Source organism: Chrysochloris asiatica, unplaced genomic scaffold, assembly GCF_000296735.1.
Source record: "Chrysochloris asiatica unplaced genomic scaffold, ChrAsi1.0 scaffold00039, whole genome shotgun sequence".
Classification (NCBI taxonomy): Eukaryota; Metazoa; Chordata; class Mammalia; order Afrosoricida; family Chrysochloridae; genus Chrysochloris; species Chrysochloris asiatica.
Window position 1 is genome coordinate 10,603,086 of NW_006408557.1, and position 22,235 is coordinate 10,625,320.

Consider the following 22,235-nt stretch of genomic DNA (forward strand, 5'->3'; position numbering starts at 1 on the left):
TGTTGTTGTTGTTAAGTGCCGTTGAGTCGGTTCCGACCCATAGCGACCCTGTACAGGGTTTCCGAGGGTGTAAATCTTTACGGGAGTAGAAAGCCTCTTGGGAAAGTCAAAATAGAATTTATAGCCATTTTTACTTATGAGTTCAAATACAACTTTGTTCCAGATGTCTTCTCCTTCTCTTCCAGAGAGATGCAACACTTTCATTGACCCAACATATGACAAACTAGAATATGATTTGCACTTGCCACATCCTTTAATTTATTAGAATCATTTCATTTGCTGTTAGTTTCTGCTAAGTGCTCTGAATGCGACTGTTATGTTGTCAACCTGTTGTACACACAAATAACTACAGCCAATAAGGGACAGATGAAGGAGGAGGAGTTCACTTGGGGAAGAACACCTAAGAAGGCACAAACATTTCAGAATACAGCGTCTCAGACACCCAACTATTAGACTAACTTAGGAAAATATCTTCACACCCTAAATTTGATGCCACACTAGATCATATCTTAATATACATTAGTAACTAGTGTGAAGACCATACTGGTATTTGCAACATTTTCTTTTCCCTCATCAACCCAGTTTTTAATACTTACCTGTGAAAAACTGCCAGTTATATGGATTTTGAGCTGGTAAATAAGTTTCAAGTAAAAAGATACAAGCTCTGGTAGAGTGGAATGAGGCCCTTCACAGCCCTGCTGGCATTGATGCATGTAGCACAGATAAGGCTTGGTAGCAGCTTCCCACTTACAATGGCTCCATCAAACAGAGGTCCAAAAAATGGAACCTGTTGATTCAAAACAGAAAAACATTTAACGTCCAAAAGCCAGTAAAACTATAACCACAGATATGCGAGTAGCTGATTGAATTATGAGACCTACAATGACCATGCAAACCTATCACCCACTTGGTTGAAGCTGAATTTAAAAAGACACGGGCCAAGGGCTTTCAAATCAAGTGAAACAGGATTGTTCCACTCTACTGTTTTTCTCTGAACTCTTTAGTAAAACTTTTACTGACAAATTATCACCAGACTATTCTTTTTCATCTGTGTTATCATTTGCAAAAATGGCATTACTCTTTCTAAGTGCCACAGCACATGAGACAATATATAGTGCATCAATGTACACCTTTAACCTGGTTTCCTCTTGAAACCAGTTTTAGAATTGTTAATGTCCTGTCTTGATCCTGATACATGCTAACTTTTTAAAAGAGATGATGCACATAAAGTCCTATTTATAGTCTTCATTCTTCCTGAATCTTCTTTCCCTTTATTTCCAAAAGTTTGCATTATCCTCATTTTCTTCGACTCCTTTAACAGAGACTCTGCCTTCCTTTAGTGGACCCATTTCTACCATATGAATGATTGCTAGAGATTAAATTGTGAGGCCCCTAAATGTGTGTTAGAATCCTAACCCTATACCTGTTGGATATAATCTAATGTAATATAATATCTTTACATTGAATGCAATCTAATGTAATTACCTTCCATAATACAATCTAATGTAATGTAATCAATCCATCAGTTTAAATCATTTTCGTTTAGGGTGGATCCTAAACACAATTCCTTCTGAGTTATATAAAGAGAAGCCTAGACACTAAGACAGATACACACATGAGGAAAATACACAGGATCAGATGAGAGGGGAACTCTAAAGACTGATGCTACTAGAAGGTGAAAGAGACAAAGTGGAACTCTCCTTAGAGCCATACCCTGAATATTTATTTCAGCCTCCAGAGCTGTGAGAAAATAAGTATTTGTCCTTTAAAGCCAACCACTTTTGCTATTTCTGTTGTAGAAGTATTAGAGAACTAGGAAAATGGTGTAAAGTTTTGGCAACCATTTGGATTTCCTTCTCTTTTTTTCTGCCAAAATTTCCTTAACTTATTTTCTAATATTGAAATCATAAGCTTCGTAAGACCAAGAGCTGGATCTGCCTTGTAACTCTTGTACTCATTCACTCTCTTAATCACTTATTTATTCAATTCTCACCTTAGCCTGCCAAGTGGAGTCCCTGGGTGGTGTTAGCCAGGGTTTGGCTGCTAGCCAAAATTTGTTGCATTCACCCAGAGGCTCCTCAGAAGGAGCTATCTACTGCTGAGAACTTAGTCATTGGAAATTCTATGGAGCACAGCTCTACTCTGATACACTCAGGGAAACCATGAGTTGGAATGAACTCTACAGGAATTGGTTTGGTCTGGTGTGCCACGTTACTGACAGACACTGTTTTATTCAGCAGTGAACAGTAAAAAGTCCTTATCGTAACTGAGCTTACAACTTACTGGGAGATTACAGAGAATAAACAGGGTAAATAAACAAAATATATTTTATATAATAAAAGTGCTAAGGTGAGAAATACTATAGGGAAGAGCAATAAGAAGTATTGGAAATGGAAGTTACTAATTTTAAATCAAGGATGTACTTTGCAGAGAAGAGGACATTTCAATCCATCGTGAAGATATAACAATTACACATCTGACTACAACCAATAAAACTGTTTCTAAAGACACACCTATAAGAATATATAATTCTCAAAACAACAATGAGATATCAGCTCACACCAGCAATAACAAAGTAGAGGACAATAAATGCTGGCAAGGATGTTGAGAGACTGGGACCCTCCCACATTGCTGGTGGGGTTGCAAAATGGTTCAGTCACTCTGGAAAACAGTATGGTGCTTCCATTGGAAATATAAATACCTTATGATCCAGCAATTCTTCTACTTTGTATTTATTCACAAGAAATAAGAGCCATAACATGAGTAGATACATGTACACCAATGTTGATAGGAACACTATTCACTATAAATAGCAAAGAGATGGAGACTGCCTTAGTGCCCATCAATGGAAGAATGGATAAACAAACTGTGGTAAATACACACAATGGAATATTACGCTACCTTGAAGAATAACAGGGAGGCAGTAAGCCACCATGTAACATGGATGAAACTTGAGTACATTATGCTCACTGAAATTAGTCAGTCACTAAAGGAAAAATAAGGAGCTCTGGTAGTGTAGTGGTTACGAATTGGGCTGCGAACCGCAAGGTCAGCAGTTCAAAACTACCAGCTGTTCCATGGGAGAAAGATAAGGCGTTCTGCTCCCGTAAAGATTTACAGCCTCGGAAACCTTGTACAGGGTCGCTGTGAGTCGGAACCAACTCCACGGCACTTAACAACAACAAAAAAGGAGAAATAATGCATAAGCCCATTATTGTAAAAGCTTAAAAAATACCCACACTACAAGGAAAAAACAAAAACAAAACTTCTTTGTTGGTTACTGGGGGTTGGGTGGGTGGGAGAGTAAGGAGAGTGATGGGAGGGTAGAGCACAAGGTAGGGGATAGAAACAATAGTTCAGGTGTTGGGGGGGCAATATACAAGAAGGGGGATGGGAATGGAAGAACAACGCAGATAGGAGAACATTTAGGCAGGTTTGCATAGGCTAAATGGGACAGAGGAAAATAGCTCAACCTAGGAACAACAGGGCTCTGTAATACAGGGATTGAGGCATAGTCTGAATGGGTAAAAGGTGGAAATATTGTTAAGATGCTTGACTATCTTATGAATCTTGGTTTCCCTTGCCTACTATTGTAAAATAGACTCTTGAGGGGGAGAGAAAGGAATAGCCAGAAATATGATTATAGAAAGCTTCTAAGTCTGTCTTCAGCCTATAACTGATTAGAATACCTAAAAGGGGTGCTAGAACTTTCCCAGTGAAAAAGGCTTCCTGTGGAGCCTTTGTAGTATATAAGACCTTTGGTAGAATCCTGATCCCTATCAAGAATCTTCTGATTGAAAAGACAAGCAGACCAACCTGGAGCAGCTAGAGGAACGGAAGATACTTGAAAGAAAGACCAGCAGAAAAAGAATCAAAAACAAAAATGGCAGTCTGATTGACTACTACAAGAACAAGCAAGTTGTCCACAGGGGAGCCATCAAGGCAAGCAATCAAGTCCTTTCAGGGAAAACCCCCTTTCAAGACTGAAACTTAAAGGAAATAAGTGAACAGGCATGTAATCTTGCTGGCAACCACACTGGTCTACTGATGAAGGGAAGTAGTGGGGGGGAGGGCAGCAATGAAGATGTGGGCTGAGACTGACCACATTCAATAGACTCCCGTCAACCTGGAGTATGGTGAGACCTGGGGACTCCTGACAAGGACATGGCCACAGAAGGCTAGAGCAGAGAGTAAAGCATCCAGCTGATATGAAGTGAGGGGAGATACACAAGAATGCCCATACTTGCAGATAGTAGCCATTTGACCTAGCTTCAATGGCTGCATGATTAGAACTTGACTAGAGGAGAAAAGAAAAGAAAAGAAAAATTTGGATAAAGAAAACAAGTGTAATTCACTACAATTTGATGAACTTGATCTATACTAATGGATGTAGTAGCTTAAAATACCAACCAAGAGGGAAGGAATCATTACAGCAATGATCATTCCCATCTCCTCTGTACACAGGTTTGATAGGGATGAGCAACTTAGACATTGGCTACCTAAAATTGGAGGGGGGGATGTTATAAGGGAACAAAGTGACTGGCTTACAAGTTTTTAAGAGGGAGTACAGGGGAAGATAGACTCTTCACTGAATGGTTTTCAACCTGCCAAATGGGGCTGGTGAAAGGAGATGGGAATAGGCCTCTTGTGGTTCAATTGTAATTGTTATCATGACTCACTGCAATTGTTGTAACTGTAAAGATAGATGTTTTGTAGCAAAAAGAGGGGAGTGGTTGATCTTGCAGTCCAGGAGTGGAGGACTCTGGGAACGTAAAGGGAGAAGAGTGGGAGTGGAGTGTGGGACCCCATTCAGAGAAGCAGTGACATCAGAGATGATGACCTGGAGAGATAGAGTAGCTGGGGACTCCAAACTCATGGAGGAAGAGAGGCTGTGTGCTGGCAGCTGGGGTTGGGGGGTGGGGTAGGCAGGCATGCAGGGTATGTCCTTTGGGTGTCTGAATGATTGCATATTCCTGAGTGTTTTGATGTACATCAAAAAAAAAAAAGCAAATACTGTTGAATGATGATGATACATAGAGGAGATTGTAATCATTGCAATGAAACGAAATACGAAAGGATGAGTGTAAAGCTGATGGTCTCCCGTGTAAACCATCACTTAATTCACAATAAAGCTTTAAAAAAAAAATACAACCAAAAAGAATATACAAATTCACAGAACCAGAGATAACACTCCTTCATTAAATAATATAGATATTTCTATATAGTTATAGAAATATTGAACAAAATACTAACCAATTTCACCAAACCATTGTAAAATACACATTTTATTTTTCCAGCTTCACATGGAATTATTAATGAAAACAGGCTTAATCCACTGTAGATATAATTTTCAACTCACAGTGACTCTCTAGGACAGATTAAAATTGCCTCATAATGCTTCTAAGACTGTAATCTGTACAGAAGTAGATTGGCACATCTTCAGTGGAGTGGCTGGTGGCTTTGAACTGCTGACTTGTGGCTATCAGTCAATGCCTAACCACAGTGCCACTAGGATTCCTTAAACAGGCTTTGTTTTAAAATGTATCCGAAAATCTCTGCTATTCCATTCATCAAGAAGTAGAATTTAATTCTCCTCCTTTACAGTATAAACTAGACATAGTAACTCCCTTTTAATGATTAGAATGTGGCAGAAATGACATCATTTCAAGAGTTAGGTCATAAAGCACAAAAACATCCAAAGTTGCAGATAGTACACTTTTGACGTAGCCTTGATAGCTTGATAATCAGAACTTGACTAGAGTTAGATAAAATGAAAAAAATAATTTTTGATAAAGGAAACAAGGGTAAAATGCTGCAATTTTATGAACTTGACCTATACTTATGAAAGTGGTGGTGGTGGTTATGTGCCATGGAGTCGGTTCCAACTCATAGCAACCCTGTACAGGGTGTCCGAGGCTTTAAATCTTTACGAGAGCAGAAAGCCTTATCTTTCTCCCACGGAACAGCTGGTAGTTTCGAACTGCTGACTTTGCGGTTCATAGCCTGATTTGTAACCACTGTGCTACCAGAGCTCCTTTAACTCTAAATACCAACAGAGAGGTAAGGAGTCTTAACATCAAGTACCAATGCTATCCCCTCTGTACACAAGGTAGATGGGGATGGGGAAATTAGAAACTGACTACCTAAAATGAGGGGGAGTGGAGGTATTGACTGGCTTACAAGGTTTTAAGGGGGAGTTTAGTTTAATAGTGTGGGGGAAAAAAAGAGTCCCCACTGAATAGTTTTCATAATGTCTAGATGGGTCTGGTTAAAAGAGATGGAGATAAGATTCTTATGATTAAATAGTAATTGCTGACTAATTGCGACTGGCACAATTGTAAAGGTAGAAGTTTTGTAACAAAAATGTGGGAGTAGTTAATCTTACAGTCCAGAAACAAAGGACCCTAGGACCATCAAGGGAGAAGAGCACAAACGGGATGTGAGACCTTATCTAGAGAAGCAGCGATACTAGAGATGGGGACATGGAGAGAGTGAGCAGCTGAGGACCCTAGATGCATAGGAAGAGAGGGACTAAGAGATGGCAGTCAGGTGGCAGACTTGCAAAATGTGCATTTTGGTGGTGTCAATCATTATATATGCCTGAGTGTTTTTTAAAAAAAAAGAGCTAAAGTGGATAAACAGAAATACTGTTAACTTATGGTCCATGGAGGTGATTATAAAAGAACAAATCAATTTGTGTTGGAAGAAGTACAGCCAGAATGCTCCTTGGAAACCAGGATGACCAGACTTTGTCTCTTGTACTTCACACATATAATCATGAGGGACCACTCCCTGGAGCATGATATCACGTTTGGTAAACTGGAGGGCCAGAGAAAAAGAGGAAGACCCCCAACTAGTGGCAGCAGTGGTGGAGTCGGGATTAGCAATGACTGTGAAACTGATGCATAACCAGGCAGCGTTTCGTTTGTTTGCTATGAATTGGTACGAACTCGATGGCACCTACCAACACCACCAATTTTATAGTGCTGTGATCTGAAAAGATGCTTTGTAGTATTTCAGAATTTTTAGATTTACTGAAGTTTGTTTTATGACCTAACATGGTCTATTCTGGAGACTGTTCCATTTGCATTGGAAAAGAATGTATATTGTACTGTTGTTGGGTAGAGTGCTCTGTGTGGTCAAGTTGGTTGAAGGCTTTGTTTACTTCTTCTGTATCTTTGGTGAGTTTCTTTCTAGTTATACTTTTCATAAAAAATGGCATGTTAAAATTCAAAAAAAAAAAAAAAAAAAAAGATTAGGTTATAAAATGGCACTGTGATTTCTTCCTTGATCTCTTTCTTGGATTTAACTCTGGGAGAAGCTGCTTTGCATCTGGTAAGGATGCTCAAGGCCTTATGGAGAAGCCCCTCATGGTGAGGAATTGAGACATCCTGCCAATAATTAGAGAAGAACTTAGGCCTCTTGCCAACAGCCTCATGAGGGAGCCTTCTTGGCTGCAGACGTCTCAGCCCCAGTCAAGCCTTCTATGACTAAAGCCTCAGATGAATCTTAACACATTTTGAGAGATACTGAGTCATAACCACCTAACCCAAGCTACTCCCACATTCTAGAAATAATGAGCTAATGCTATTTTAAGTAAGCAATTTTAACTTTTGGGGATAATTTGTTATACACCAATGGACAGCTAATGCATAAACTATACTCCGAAACATAAAACAAATCTCAATGAATTTCAAAGTAATGAAAATATACAGAATATGTTTTCAGACTCCAGTGAAATTAAATTAGATAGAAATGTATATATAAAAAAACAAACAACCCAAAATCGGAAAAATCCCTGAATATTTGGTAATTAAATAACACACTTCTAACACAACCTTGGAGTCCTGGTGTGGTGCTGGGGATTAATGCGCTGGACTGCAAGATTAGTTTGAACCACAAGGATGGTGGTTCAAACTCACCAGCTGCTCCTTGGAAACCCTATACAGGGTTACTATGAGTCAGAAACAACTTGATAGCACTTATTGACAGTAACAATAACAACAACACAACCCTTGGTTTCAAGAAGAAATCCCAATGGAAGTTAGAAAGACATCCATTGTTGTTTAGTGCCATTGAGTTGGTCCTGACTCATAGCAACCTTATGTAGGGTTTCTGAGGAGAGGCTGATGGATTTGAACTGCGTACCTTGCAGTTCAAACTGACCTTGTGATACAATGCTTATCCTACAGCACTACACCAGGACTCCTAAAATACAGCATATCAAATTTTGTGGAAGGAAGCAAATACTGAATGAAAATAAAGACAACAAAACAAAACCAAGCATTAGATGTTTGAAAGTTTATAAAATTGATAAATGTTAGAAAGAGTAATTAGAAAAATAAGGAACGAGAACCCCACAAAATAGTATTAGAAAATGAAAACAGCAAACTATAACAGATCCCTAAGAGTATTACTAACAATAATTGTTAATACATGGCCAATTTCCCAGAAAAACAAAACTTAGAAATACAGATGGAATATAGAAACTATAATTCTAGAAACTTTAAAGTAATTGAATCACTGTGAAGAACATAAATTATGAAAAACCAGCCCAGATGGGTTTATTGGTGAATTCTACATAACCTTCAAAGAACAAATAATTCATGTTTTAAGGGAACTTCCAAAATATAGCAAAAGAGATAACAAACTGACTCATTTTATTAGATTGTTATTGTTAGGTGCCATCAAGTCGGTACCCTATACACAACAGAACAAAACACTGTCTGGTCCTGGGGCAACCTCACAATTGTTGTCATGTTTGAGCCCATGGATGCTTTGCCAATCAATCCTGCTGGGGGTCTTTCTCTTTTTCTCTGACCCTCCACCTCTTAATTTTTTTTTAATATACAGAGTGATTTTTTATTTTTTAATGAAGCCACCTGTGTTTTGCTGGGATATATCTAATTTGGTGAGGATATTTTATTATTTAGACATTATTGAGTTTGGTATGCTGACAGTTGCTCTAACATTTACATGGTTGTTCATGATGCGAATGACCCTTTAGTTTTGGTATAAAGATTAAATGAACCTAATAAATCCTCACCACTGGACCAATAAACAACATTCTTATCAATGGAAAAAAGATTGAAGTTGTCAAGGACATTATTTTTCTTGGATCAACTATTAACACTCATGGAAGCAGCAGTCAAGAAATCAAACAACGTATTGCATTAGGCAAATCTGCTGCATGAGACCTTTTTAAAGAGTTGAAGAGCAAAGATGTCAGCTTGAAGACTAAGGTGTGCCTGACCCAAACCATGGTATTTTCAATAGCCTCATAAGCATGCGAAAGCTGGACAGTGAATAAGGAATACCATAGAAGAATTGATGATTTTGAGTTATGGTGTTAGAGGAGAATATTTTAAGTGCCATGGGCTGCCAAAAGAACCAATAGATCTGTGTTGGAAGAAGTGCAGCCAGAGCTCTCCTTGGAGGCCAGGATGGCCAAACTTTATCTCTCGTACTTTGGACATTATTATCAGGAGGGACTAGTCACTAGAGAAGGATATCATGTTTGGTAAGGTGGAGGGTCAGAGAAAAAGAGGAAGACCCCCAACGAGATGGATTGGCAAAGTGGCAGCATCAATGGGGTCAAGTGTGGCAACTATTGTGAGGTTAGCCCAGGACTGGGCAGTGTTTTGTTCTGTTGTGCATAGGGTTGCTATGAGTCAGTACTGACTCGATGGCACCTAACAACAAAATATTCCTGAGATGGTGTCTAAATTCAGGTCGAATATACTCCAGGCTACATTTTGGCTCTCATGGACTTGTTTTACTTTTTCTTCATCTTCAACCTGAACCTGCATATGTACATATGGTCTATTTCACAGTCAGTGTCTGGCTTGTTTGACTGATGACACTAAGTTCCATTGTTTCTTTTCACAGATGTAGACTATTTAATTCCTTTGTATTCCATATGGTGAAGTATATAGCCACCATTTATGATGTTGAAAAAAAAAAAGTTTTGCCATGAATAAGAGGTTGGTCTTGTGAAATTCCATTATGCAATGCTTGGCATAATTTCTATCAACAAGGCATATTTTCCAGTGCTTACTACTCTGTTTCCAAGTTTGTCATTCCATTCATCTATAAGATCACCTTACTGACCTCTGTTGTTATCTCTGTTCATAGCTAGTAGGCTTGAATTGCTGACCTTATTGTTAACAGTTCAGTGTTTATTGTACAGTGCTACCAGGACCTTTAAGATAATGTACATAAGGGTTTGACAGAGAGTAAATTTGTTGCTGCAAATACACCTATGAATGTGGTGGAGGATGTTGGTTGTATAGGGTTTCAGAGTCTGTAAAACTCTGTGGTAGCAGAAAGACTCATCTTTCTCCCACAGAACAGCTGGTAGTTTTGAATTGCTGACCTTGAGGTTAGCAGCCCAACTCATAACCACTATGCTGCCAGAGCTCCTTGTGGTGGAGAATACAGCGGACAAGATGATGAAAGGTTTTAGATATTAACAAACATCTTGAGGCAACAAGTTGCTGGGCCTAGGGGCCCAGGACCATAGTCTCAGGGGAATACCATTGTTAACTGGCATAACATAGTCCACAAAGACAATGATCTACATCCTACTTTGGTGAATAGTGACTGGAATCTTAAAAGCTCATGAGAGTCTATCTAAAGTGCAACTATTGGTCTTTCCATGTGCAGAAGAAAGAAGAGTGATGAAAACTGAAGATACTTGGAATTAGTCCTATGGCCTAATGGAACACATGAACATCAGTCTTTACTACCCTGTGACAAGAAAAACTAGATGGTTCCTGGCTCCCACCACCAACTGCTCAGAAAGCGGCCATGTTGGAAGGTCATAGATAAGAATGGGAGTAAATATGGAAAACCTCAAAATTATTTTAAAAAGACTCGGTTTAAAGAGATTATCCTTTGGTCACCCTTCTGGTCTGAGACGGAACTCACCCCCATAGCCCAATTTTCAGTCAAGCAATAGATAACTATACAGGGAAGGAAACAACCTAAGTACGGTATGGAATGGTCAACCATTCAAGATCAGACGGGCAACACTTAACTGAGGACAAAGTTCAGAAGTGCTGGGTAAGAGGGTAGACTAGAAATAAGCACAGGGAGGGAGTAGGATAACTCTTTTTACATGGAGCGGATTGCATTCATTGAGATGGAACAAAGTGTGTGATTTGTTGAATATAAAACTGATGATTTGCTCTGTAGACTTTCACTCAATTCAAAAAAAATTTTTTTAAAAAATATTGTGCAAACAAGGCTCTTATTTCTTTTATGAGGTTGGCAGATGTTAAAATTCCAGGTTCTAAATTAATTTTACTTTCTACATCATGATTAATTCTTTTTTACTATAACAAGGAATGGATGCAGAACTTGGAACAAATTCTGTTGTATTCATATTGCTATTTAAACTTCAGCACTAGCAGTACTAGTAAAATGATTTCCATCCATTAAACTAAAGAATTCAATGAAAGAGGTCTCTTTTAATTCATTATATTTTAAAAAGGAAGCTAATTTTGGAATTGTTTTTAGGGATTCAGAAATTCTTTCTTTTTATCTTCTGTAACCTTTCATTTTTATGTTCCACTAAGTTGTTGCCTTTTCATTTTACTTGGCTACAAAATTATGCCAGTTTTTAAATGTGATTACTATTACAGTAAATACTTTAGAACCAGGGAACAATATATAATGACTATTTTCCCATAGTCACATGCAATTTTTTTCTTCTGTTCCTATTGAGTTTGGTCTGATTTTAGTTTATAAAGAGCAGTGTTGCTACCAGATAAAAGATATAAATGTTTACCTCAATTTCCAGTGGAAACTTCTGCTGTCAGATCATTTCAGGCTCTGAGACCATTGGACACCACAGCATAAGAGGATACAGCGTGGATTGGCCTTATTGGTGGGGGATATATGGTTGCTGCTACAGAATGAGGGCACGAAGAAGGGCTTTAATTTAAGGACACCTCTTCCTACTCTCATGCTCAGTGGTAAACATAATGGAAGACTACATTAAATGTTAATGGAAGACTACATTAAATGTTAATCCTAATCAGAACATTGAACTAAGCAATTCTTTCCTGTTGAGATGAATATTCATAGTCACCTAAAGTTTCTGATGACTATCCTCTCCTAGTGTGAAGACCCAAGCTTGGGGATTAATGAGATTTTCCATGAACGTTGACAAACTGGATTTCTTTACCGGCTGCAAGTTAGGTGAGGTATGTGAAACCCCTATGATAAACTCTTTGAATAAGGGAAGTACAGCTCTGAGAACACATACAAATCTAGAAAGTGCAACCAATCCACATTATATCTTCCCAATCAGACCTGAGTTAAGGCTAAGATCCTCTCACATTCACATGCATTTCTTGGTTGGATGTTGTGAAAGCAAAGAAAGCTTTTATAGAGAAGTAGTGGTTATGAGTCGGGCTGCCAACCTCAAGGTAAGCAGTTTGAAACTACCAGCGGTTCCACCAGAGAAAGATGAGGCGTTCTGCTCCTGTAAAGATCTACAGCCTCGGAAACCCTGTGCAGGGTCACTATGAGTCGGAACTGACTCCACAGTACTTCACAACAATAGCAATGACACTTAGGGAGTCTGGTGCTGTAGGATAAGCACTGGACCACAATGTCAGTTTGAACTGCTGAACTGCAAGTTCAGCAGTTCAAACTCACCAGTAGCTCCTCAGAAACCCTATACAGGGTTACTATGAGTCGAAACTGATTCATTGGCACTTAACAACAACAATGACACTTTAAGTTCATGCTGCAATATTACCTTGGAGACTAGTACAAGGACATGTCAAATCATTGGAACAAGAACAGAAGAGAATCCTTGGAGCACAGAAAGGACTCTGAAACCTCCACTTGATTTGTGGGAATGAATCTTTCAAGGACTCAATTGAGACATGCTGAAGTTCCAGAGCAGGGCAATGACCACCTGAACTCTGTTCAAGTTCCTCATGAATAGCCTTCAGCTTTCACAATTGGAACACTGTTAAACAAGGACCTAATGAGATGCAGACCATGTCGAAAACTACAAATGCAGCAGAGTATGGTGGGTTGATCTGCCTAGTTTAATAAGATACACATACTTTTTTAAAAAATTGAAGAACTGTGTTCATAACAAGGAAGCTGCTGTCGTTAAGTTCAGTCAAGTGGGTTCCATCTCAGAGCGACCCTGTATAGGGTTTCTGAGGAGTGGCAGCTGGTGGATTTGAAGCACCAACTTTGCAGTTCAAACACACTTTGTGGTCCAGTGTCTATTCTACAGCACTACACCAAGGATCCATAGCAAAGACTATTGTTTTTAAGTGTCTTTGAGTCAGTTCCAACTCATAGGTAACCTGTATAGGTTTTCCAAGGAGCAGCTGGTGGGTCTGAACTGCCGGCCTTGTGGTTTGCAGTCCAGTGTTGATCCTACAGCACCACACCAGGAATCAATAACAAAGATGTTATTTTAGTTAAGTGCCATCAAGCCAGTTCCGATGCACAGTAACACTATATAGGGTTTCCAAGATGCGGCTGGTGAGCTTCAACCATCAACCTTACAGTTCTGACCAACCTTGCAGTCCAGCGCATTACCCTGCAGCACCACACCAGGAGAGAGCCATAATATTGTGTCCATTTTTTGGGTTCACCATTTACCATGCTAGAGCAGGGTTGCTATAATACAAGGATTCAAGTTTCTGTTGGACTGCATAAACACGGCTGCCAATTTGCTGGATGTGTAGAAAAACCTACAGCTTGTTGCCAGCGAATTGATTTGCACTCATTGTGACCATATAAAGCAGGGCAGAACTGCTCTATTGGCTCTCTAAGGCAGTGAGTGACCTTTATAAAAGTAGACTGCCACAACATCTTCCTGTAAAACTGCTAGTGTGTTCAAACTGTTGGCCATCAGTCTCCTTGATATGTAAATTAAACCACACAAATATGAATAGTCTTTCCTTCAAAGTCAGCTGTAATATCCCCTCTGTAAAGATTTACAGCCTCGGTAACCCTGTACAGGGTTGCTATGAATCGGAACCGACTCCACAACACATAACAACACAACACATAACAATAATATATAAGGTAGATAAGACACGGGCAACTTTTTGACATTGGCTACCAAAAATGAGGGGGCGATAATAAAGGCACGAAGTGACTAACTTACAAGTTTTCAAGGGGGAGTTTAGTTTAAAAGTGTGCAGGGGAAGATAGAGTCCTCACTGAATAGTTTTCATCTTGTCTAGATGGGTCTAGTAAAAAGAGATGGGGATAAGATTTTTATGATTCAATAGGAGTAATTGCTATCATGACTAATTGTTATTGTCACAACTGTAAAGGTAGAAGTTTTGTAACAAAAATGGGGGAGTAGTTAATCTTACAGTCCAGAAACAGAGGACCCTTAAGACCATCAAGGGAGAAGAGCACAAGCAGAATGTCGGACCCTATCCAGAGAAGCAGTAACACCAGAGATAGAGGCAGAGATGAGGACCTGGAGAGATAGAACAGCTGAGGACTGAGTGCTGATGGCCAGGAGGCAGGCTTGCAGAAGTGCCCTTTGGTTGTTTAAATGACTATATACTCCTGAGTGTTTTTGTGTACGTCTCCCCACCCCCCGCACCTCCACCCTCCCCTACCCCTCCAAAAAAAACTCCCCAAAACCCAGAGAGAATGGAAGCAAATACTATTGAATGATGATGTATGGAGGAAATTGTATTCATTGCACTGAAATGATGGTGTAAACCCCATGTAAACTATCACTCAATTCACACAAAAAAGTCAGCTGTAAGATGCAAATCAAAACAACAATGAGATATCATGTCACACCAGCAATAACAGCGAAGTTCTAAAAAGCAGAAAATAGAGGTCAATAAATGCTGGTGAGGATGTGGAGAGACATTGCTGGTGGGAATGTAAAATGGTTCAACCACACTGGAGAATGGTAAGGTGGTTCCGAAAGTTTGAAATAGAAATACCTGATGCTCCAACAATTCCTCTACTTGGTATATATAGCCATCAGAAATATGATCCAGAACACAAGTAGATATATGCAGACCAATGTTTACCACAGCACTAGTCACAATAGCAAAAAGATGGAGACAGCTTAAGTGGCCATCAATGGAAAAAATTGATAATCAAACTTTGAAGAATAACAAGGAAGCTGCAAACCACCACATAACATGGACATTATGCTGAGAGAAATTAGTCACGAAAGGACAAATATTGAATAAGACCATTATAAAAGCTTAAGAAAAGATACCCACACTAAAAGAAAAAGAAATCTTTGTTGGTTACCAGGGATGGGAGGGAGGGGATGGTAGAGCATAGGGCAGAGGATAGTCACATCATAATTCAGGGTTAGGGAGGGCAATACATAAGAAGGCAGAAGGGAATGAAAGAAGAAAATAGAAAGGGGAACACTGAGACAGTTTGCATGGGCTAAATGGACCAGAGGTAAATAGTGATGAATACTCAACCTTGGAACAACAGGGCTCTGTGATATAGGGACTGGGACATAGTCTGAATGGGTAAAAGAGGGGAAATAATGTTAAGATGCTTGAATGTCTTATGAATATTGGTTTCCCTTGCCTACTATTATAAAATGGACACTTGAGTGAGATAGATAGGAATATCGGGAAACATGATTACAGAAGGCTTGTAAGCCCGTCTTCAGCCTGTAACTGATTGGAATACCTAAAAGGGGTTCTAGAACTTGCCCAATGAAATAGGTTTCTTATGGAGCCTTTATAGTGTTAAGGACCTTAGGTGGAATCCTGAGCTCCATCCAGAACCTTCTGAGGTGGGACATTCTCCCTTGAATGGACATACAGACCCGCCTAGAGTAGCTAGAGGAACAGAAGATACTTCTTGAAAGAAAAACCAGCAGGAAGAAATAAAAACAAAAACATCAGTCAGATTGGCTACAAGAACAAGCAAGTTGTTTTCCAGGGAGTCAATAAGGCAAGCAATCAAGTCCCTTCAGGGCAAACCCCTCCAAGACTGAAACTCAAAGGGATCACACAAGCAGGCATGTAAGTTTGCTGGTGACCACATTGGTTTACTGGTGAGTGAAAGTTGGGGAAAGACAGCAATGAAGATATGGGATGAGTTCAACCACGTTCTATGGATTCCTGTTGACCTGGAGATGAGAGAGAGAAGAGGAAGGACTGGTTGGTCCGAAATGTGGTGAGATCTGGGGACTCCTAAGCCCATGGACAAGGATCTAGCCCTGGAGGGCTAGAGCTGAGAGTGAAGCATCCAGCTGATATAAAGTGAGGGGAAATACACAAGAACATCCAGACATGCAGGCAGTACCCATTTGACCTAGCTTCAATGACTTGATGATCAGAACTTTACTAGAGGAAGATAAATTTGATAAAGGAAACAAGTGTAAATTCCTACAATTTGATGAACTTGACCTATACTTATGTAGTAGCTCAAAATACCAACTGAGAGGGAAGGGATCTTCACATCAAGTATCAGACCTATCCCCTCTATACACAGGGTTGCTAGGGATGGGCAACTTAGACATTGGCTAGCTAAAATAGCCAAAATGTGTGTGTGTGTGCTATAAAGGCACAAAGTGGCTGGCTTACAAGTTTTCAAGCGGGAGTTTAATTTCAGAGTGTGTGGGAGAAGGTAGAATCCCCACTGAATAGTTTTCATCTTGTCTAGATGGGTCTGGTGAAAAGAGATGGGGATAAGAGATAAGGTTCATGACTAACTGTGACCGTCACAACTGTAAAGGTTGAAGTTTTATAATATAAAGAGTGGAGCAGTTAAGCTTACATTCCAGGAACAGAGGACCTTAGGACCATCATTGGAGAAAAGTATGAGTGGAATGTAGGATTCTATCCAGAGAAGCAGTGACACCAGAGATGGATGCAGACTTAGAGAGATAGAGCAGCTGAGAACTCTAGACTCATGTAAAGAAAAAGGCTGTTTGCTGGCAGCCAGGAGGGAGGCTTTCAGAATGTGCCCTTTAGTTATTTAAATTATTATATATTCCTGAGTGTTTTTGTGTACATCCAAAAAAAAAGGGAAAAGTAAATACTGTTGAATAATGATTCATGGAGTGGATTGTAATCATTGCAATGAAACAAACTACAATATGATGAATACAAAACTGATGTTGTCCCATGTAAACTATCATTCAAAACTCAATAAAAGCTTCAAAAATAAAATCAGCTGTATACAGGCATGAAAACTAACACCTTCCCACTCTTCAGTCTGCCAGAGTTAAGATTCTAGACTTGGTTTAGCAACACAGATACCAAGCACTGTTGGATCATTTACTTATATTCACATCAACTACATATTTACTTGGAAATCAGAGTGGTTGAAAGGCTCAAATGTCATACTGATGTAGAAAGTCCTAAAGAGAGGCAAGGCAGAAAAGTCATATAATTTTGAGATAAGAATGAGAAAGAAAACGCTTATTTTCTCGCCACGCTTATTACTTTTCTCACCATGTAGTATACATTTCTTCTCTAAAAAAACAAAAGATGACTTACAGCAAAATGGCAGACTAGGCAGATGAAGTTCCCATAATAGGTATCTATCGGTGGTGTTGTTAAGTGTCATGGAGTCCATGCCGACCCATAGTGACCCTATATAGGGTTTTTAGGATCAACTGGTAAGCTTGAACCTCCAACCTTGTGGTTCAAACTGACCTTATGGTCCAGTGCATTAACCCACAGTGCCACACCAAGCCTCCAACAGGCATCTATACACCTAATGAAAAAGCTGCAAAATACATAATTCAAATTGAAAAGAGAAACAGACAGCTCCACAACAACACTGGTGACTTAAACACACCACTTTCGATAAAGAACAGAACCAGAAAGAAACAAAACAAAGACACAGAGGAACTCAGTAACAAAAGACACAGAGGAACTCAGTAACAAAAGACACAGAGGAACTCAGTAACAATCAACCAACTTGATTTCACAGACATATACAGAGCACTCAGCCCAACAACAGTGAAATATCAATCTTTTCTAGTACACACGGGACAGTCTTCAAAAAGATCATTTATGCTAGGTTACAAAACAAATCTCAATGAATTAAAAAAACATCGAAATGCTACAAAACATTTTCTCAGATCACAACACTATAAAATTAAAAATCAACATTAAGAAGATCAAGAAAAAATACCAAATGTATGAAAACATATAACTTTGCTTAAAAGCTACTGGGTAGTAGATGAAATTTTAAATTTCCTTGAATCAAACAAGAATGAAAACACACCATATCAAAACTGTTGGAACACAACCAAAGTAGCTCTTAGATGGCAATTTATAGCAATAAATGCACGGAAACACAAATTTCCAACGATTAGAAAAAGAGCAGCAAAATAAGCCTATACTCACCAGAAGAAACAATAAAGATTAGTGCAGAAATAAATGAAATAGTAAATATATATATAAAAAATAAATAGAAATAAGCAACATGATTAGAAGTTGGTTCTTTTGAAGGATTAATAAAATTGACAACCCACTGGCAAATTTAACATAGGAAAAGAAGGAGATGATACATATACCGTGAATAAGAATTGAAAAAGTTCATGTCACAACAGCATCAATTGAAATAAAAAGGACAACAAAATACTATGAAGAAGTTAAGTGCTATTGATGTCCATTCCGACTCATAGCAACCCTGTATAGGATTTCCGAGGAATACTTGGTGGGTTTGAACTGCTGAGCTTGTGGTTCACAGTCCAGTGGTGATTCTACAGCTCCACATACTCCAACAAATGTGAAAATACAGACAAAATGGACAAATTTCTAGATTCATATTGCTGTTTGTTCAGTACCATCGAGTCAGTTCCGACCCATAGCGACCCTGTATAGGGTTTCCGAGGAGTGACTGGTGAGCTTGAACCGCCAACAGTACAGTTCAAATGACTTTGCAGTCTGGCGCATTAACCCACAGCACACCAGGACTCCTAGAATCATTTTACCTACACCAAAATTAATACAGACTTATGTTGAAAAATTGAATAGACTCCTACAAAAGAAAAAATGGAACAGGTCATTAAAAACTCCCCCACAAAAAAAGTCCTGGTCTAGATGGCTTCACTGACAAATTCAACCAAACATTCAGAGAAGAGCTGACATAAATTCTAAACTATTCCAGAACAGAGAAAACGATGGAATAACCCCAGATTCATTTTATGAAGCAAGACTAACATTTATATAAAAGCCAGGGAAAATCATTACTATAAAAGAAAAGTATACATGAATATAGACATAAAATTTCTCCATAGAATCCTGTTTACAGAATCTAACAACATATCAAAAATAATAAAACATCATGACCAAATGGGATTAATACCAGGTATACAAGAAGAGTTCAACATGAGAGAAAGAATCAATGTAATCCAGCAGATAAACAAAGGAAAAGAACCAATATGATTAATGATCATACAAATCAATAAAGAAATGGCATTTGACAAAATCTAAAACCAATTTCTGATTTAAAAAACACTTAAAAAAATAGGAATAGAAGGGAAATTCCACAACATAATTAAGGGCATTTATACAAAATTGATAGGAGCTCTGGTAGCGTAGTGGTTACAAATCGGGCTGCAAACCGCAAGGTCAGCAGTTCGAAGCTACCAGCTGCTCCGTGGGAGAAAGATGAGGCGTCCTGCTCCCATAAAGATAAACAGCCTCGGAAACCCTGTGCAGGGTCTGAGTCAGAACCGACTCCACGGCACATAACAACAACAACAACATACAAAATTGATTGACAACATTAGTCTCTATGGAGAAAGACTGAAAACATTTCCCTCGTCAATGTAAATCAAACATTTCCCTAGTGAATGTTACCACTCCTATTCATTATTGTGGAATCCTGGTATGGTGCTGTAGGATAAGCAATCAAGTGTTAACTATAAGGAGAACATATCAAACTCACCAGCAGCTCCTCAGAAACCCTATACAGGGTCACTATGAGTTGAAACGGACTCAACAGCACTTAACAATATCAATTGAATACTATAGTTTTAGCCAGAGCAATAAGACAAGAAAGGTAAATAAAGGTCATTCAAATTTGCAAAGAAGACGTAAAATACCTCTATTTACAGATGATATGATGGTACACATAGATAATCCCAAAGACTCAACAAGAAAATTACTGGAACCAAAGATTCAGCAAAGAGGCAGGGTACAAGATCAACATATAAAAAGCATCCGGATTCTTTTACACTAACATAGAACTCTGAAAAGGAAATCAGGAAAATAATTTCATTTACAACAACCACCCAAAATATGAAGTACATGTGGGTTAATGTGCTAGACTGCAAAGTCAGTTTGAACTACAAGGTTGGCAGTTCAAGTTTACTAGCAGCTCCTTGGACACTCCATACAGGGTCGTTATGGGTAGGAATTGACACGGTGGTATTCAATAACAACAACAACAAAGAGATAAATAAGACCTATAGAAAGAAAACTACAAAACATTACTATAAGGAATCCAAAGAGATCTTCATAAATGGAAGGATATACAATGGCCATGAAGTCTCTCATACTTCAGACATATTGTCAGGAGGGACCAGTCGCTGGAGAAGGATATCATGTTTGGTAAGGTAGAGGGTCAGAGAAAAAGAGGAAGACTCCCAGCGAGACGGATTGGCAAAGTGGCAGTATCGATAGACTCAACCATGGCAACAGTAGTGAGGTTGGCCCAGATTCGGGCAGAGTTTCGTTTGGCTGTACATAAGGTCGCTATGAGTCGGTACCGGATCGATGGCACCTAACAACAACAAATGGATAGGAAGACATACCTTCTGAAAATGCCAGTACTACCTACAGCAATCTTATGGATATAATGCAATCCCAACCCAAATTCCTTCATTATTCTTTAAAGAGATAGAAAAACCAATTACCAACTTTATATGGAAAGGGAAGAGACCACTGATAAGCAAACATTGCTAAAGAATAGCAATGTAGGAGGCCTCACACTTTCTGATGGCAAAACCTGTTACACAATCATAGTAGTCAAAACAGCCTGGGGCTGGTACAATGACAGACACATAGACCGGTGGAATGGAACTGATAACTCAGAACTGATCTTTGACAAAAGGTTCAAACACATTAAACGGGGAAAAGGCAGTCTCTTTAACACACGGTGTTGGGAAAACTAGAGATCCATTTGCAGAAAACTGAAACAAACATACACCTTAAACAATATACAATAATGAACTCAGGATGGATCAAAGACATAAATATATAACCTAAAACTATAAAACCCATCCAAGAAAAAATAGGAACAAATGTAGGGACTCTAATACATGGCATGCATATACTATAACAGCAGAAGACAGACTTTGATGGGGAATGCCTAAAAATTTGACACTTTTGCACATCAAAATCTCACCAAAAAAGTAAAAGGAGAACACACCTTCTGGGGGAATTTTTTGGCTACAACATTCATGTCAGGACTAGTTTCTAAATGTTTTAGAAAACTTTTAACACCTCGTCTTACAATAAAAAGACCAGTAATCCAATTAAAAAAATAAGCAGAAAACATGAAGAGACACTTCATGCAAGACAACTTTCAAGAAGCCAACAAACACATGAAGAAATGCGTGTGCTCATTAGTCATTGATAGTGATTTGGTGGTTGTGTGCCATGGAGTTGGTTCCAACTCATAACAATCCTGCATAGGGTTTCCGAGGCTATAAATCTTTAAAAGAGCAGAAAGCCTCATCTTTCTCCCATGGAGCAATTGGTAGGTTTGAACTGCTGGCCTTGAGGTTAGCAGCCCTACTTGTAACCTACTATGCTACCAAAGCTTTAAAATAACAACAATGAAGTATCATCTCACCCCAGCATTAACTGCTGTTGTTATGTGTCTTTGAGTCGTTCTGACTCATAGTTACCCTGAATAGGGTTTCTGAGGCTTAAAATCTTTGTGGGAACAGAAAGCCTCATCTTTCTCACATGGAGTGATTATTGGGATTGAACCACCGACCTGGTGGTTCACAGTCCAGTGCTTATTCTACAGAGTCACTGCATTCCCTTAGCATTAATCACAAAGTATGAAAAACCAGAAAACTACAAATGCTGGTGAGGATGTGGAGACACTGGAATACTCATACTGATGGTAGGATTGTAAAATAAGCAGTATACAAAACTCGCTGTGCGTAACAGTACGGTGCTTCCTTAAAACATTGGAAATAGAAATACTATCTGATAGAAACAAGAGCTGTGACATAAACAGATATATATATATTTATATATATCTAT

The 22,235-nt window shown here is 38.9% G+C and overlaps 1 protein-coding gene across 1 annotated transcript in view; it reads right to left on the bottom strand.

Annotated features, from left to right (window-relative positions):
- The window catches only part of RALGAPA2 (Ral GTPase activating protein, alpha subunit 2 (catalytic)), a 535,657-nt gene that overhangs the window by 111,301 nt on the left and 402,121 nt on the right, over positions 1 to 22,235 (bottom strand). The window contains exon 37 of the mRNA XM_006860649.1: positions 660 to 787. Within this exon, the coding sequence (XP_006860711.1) occupies positions 660 to 787 (128 nt within the window). The remainder of the gene's footprint in view (positions 1 to 659; positions 788 to 22,235) is intronic.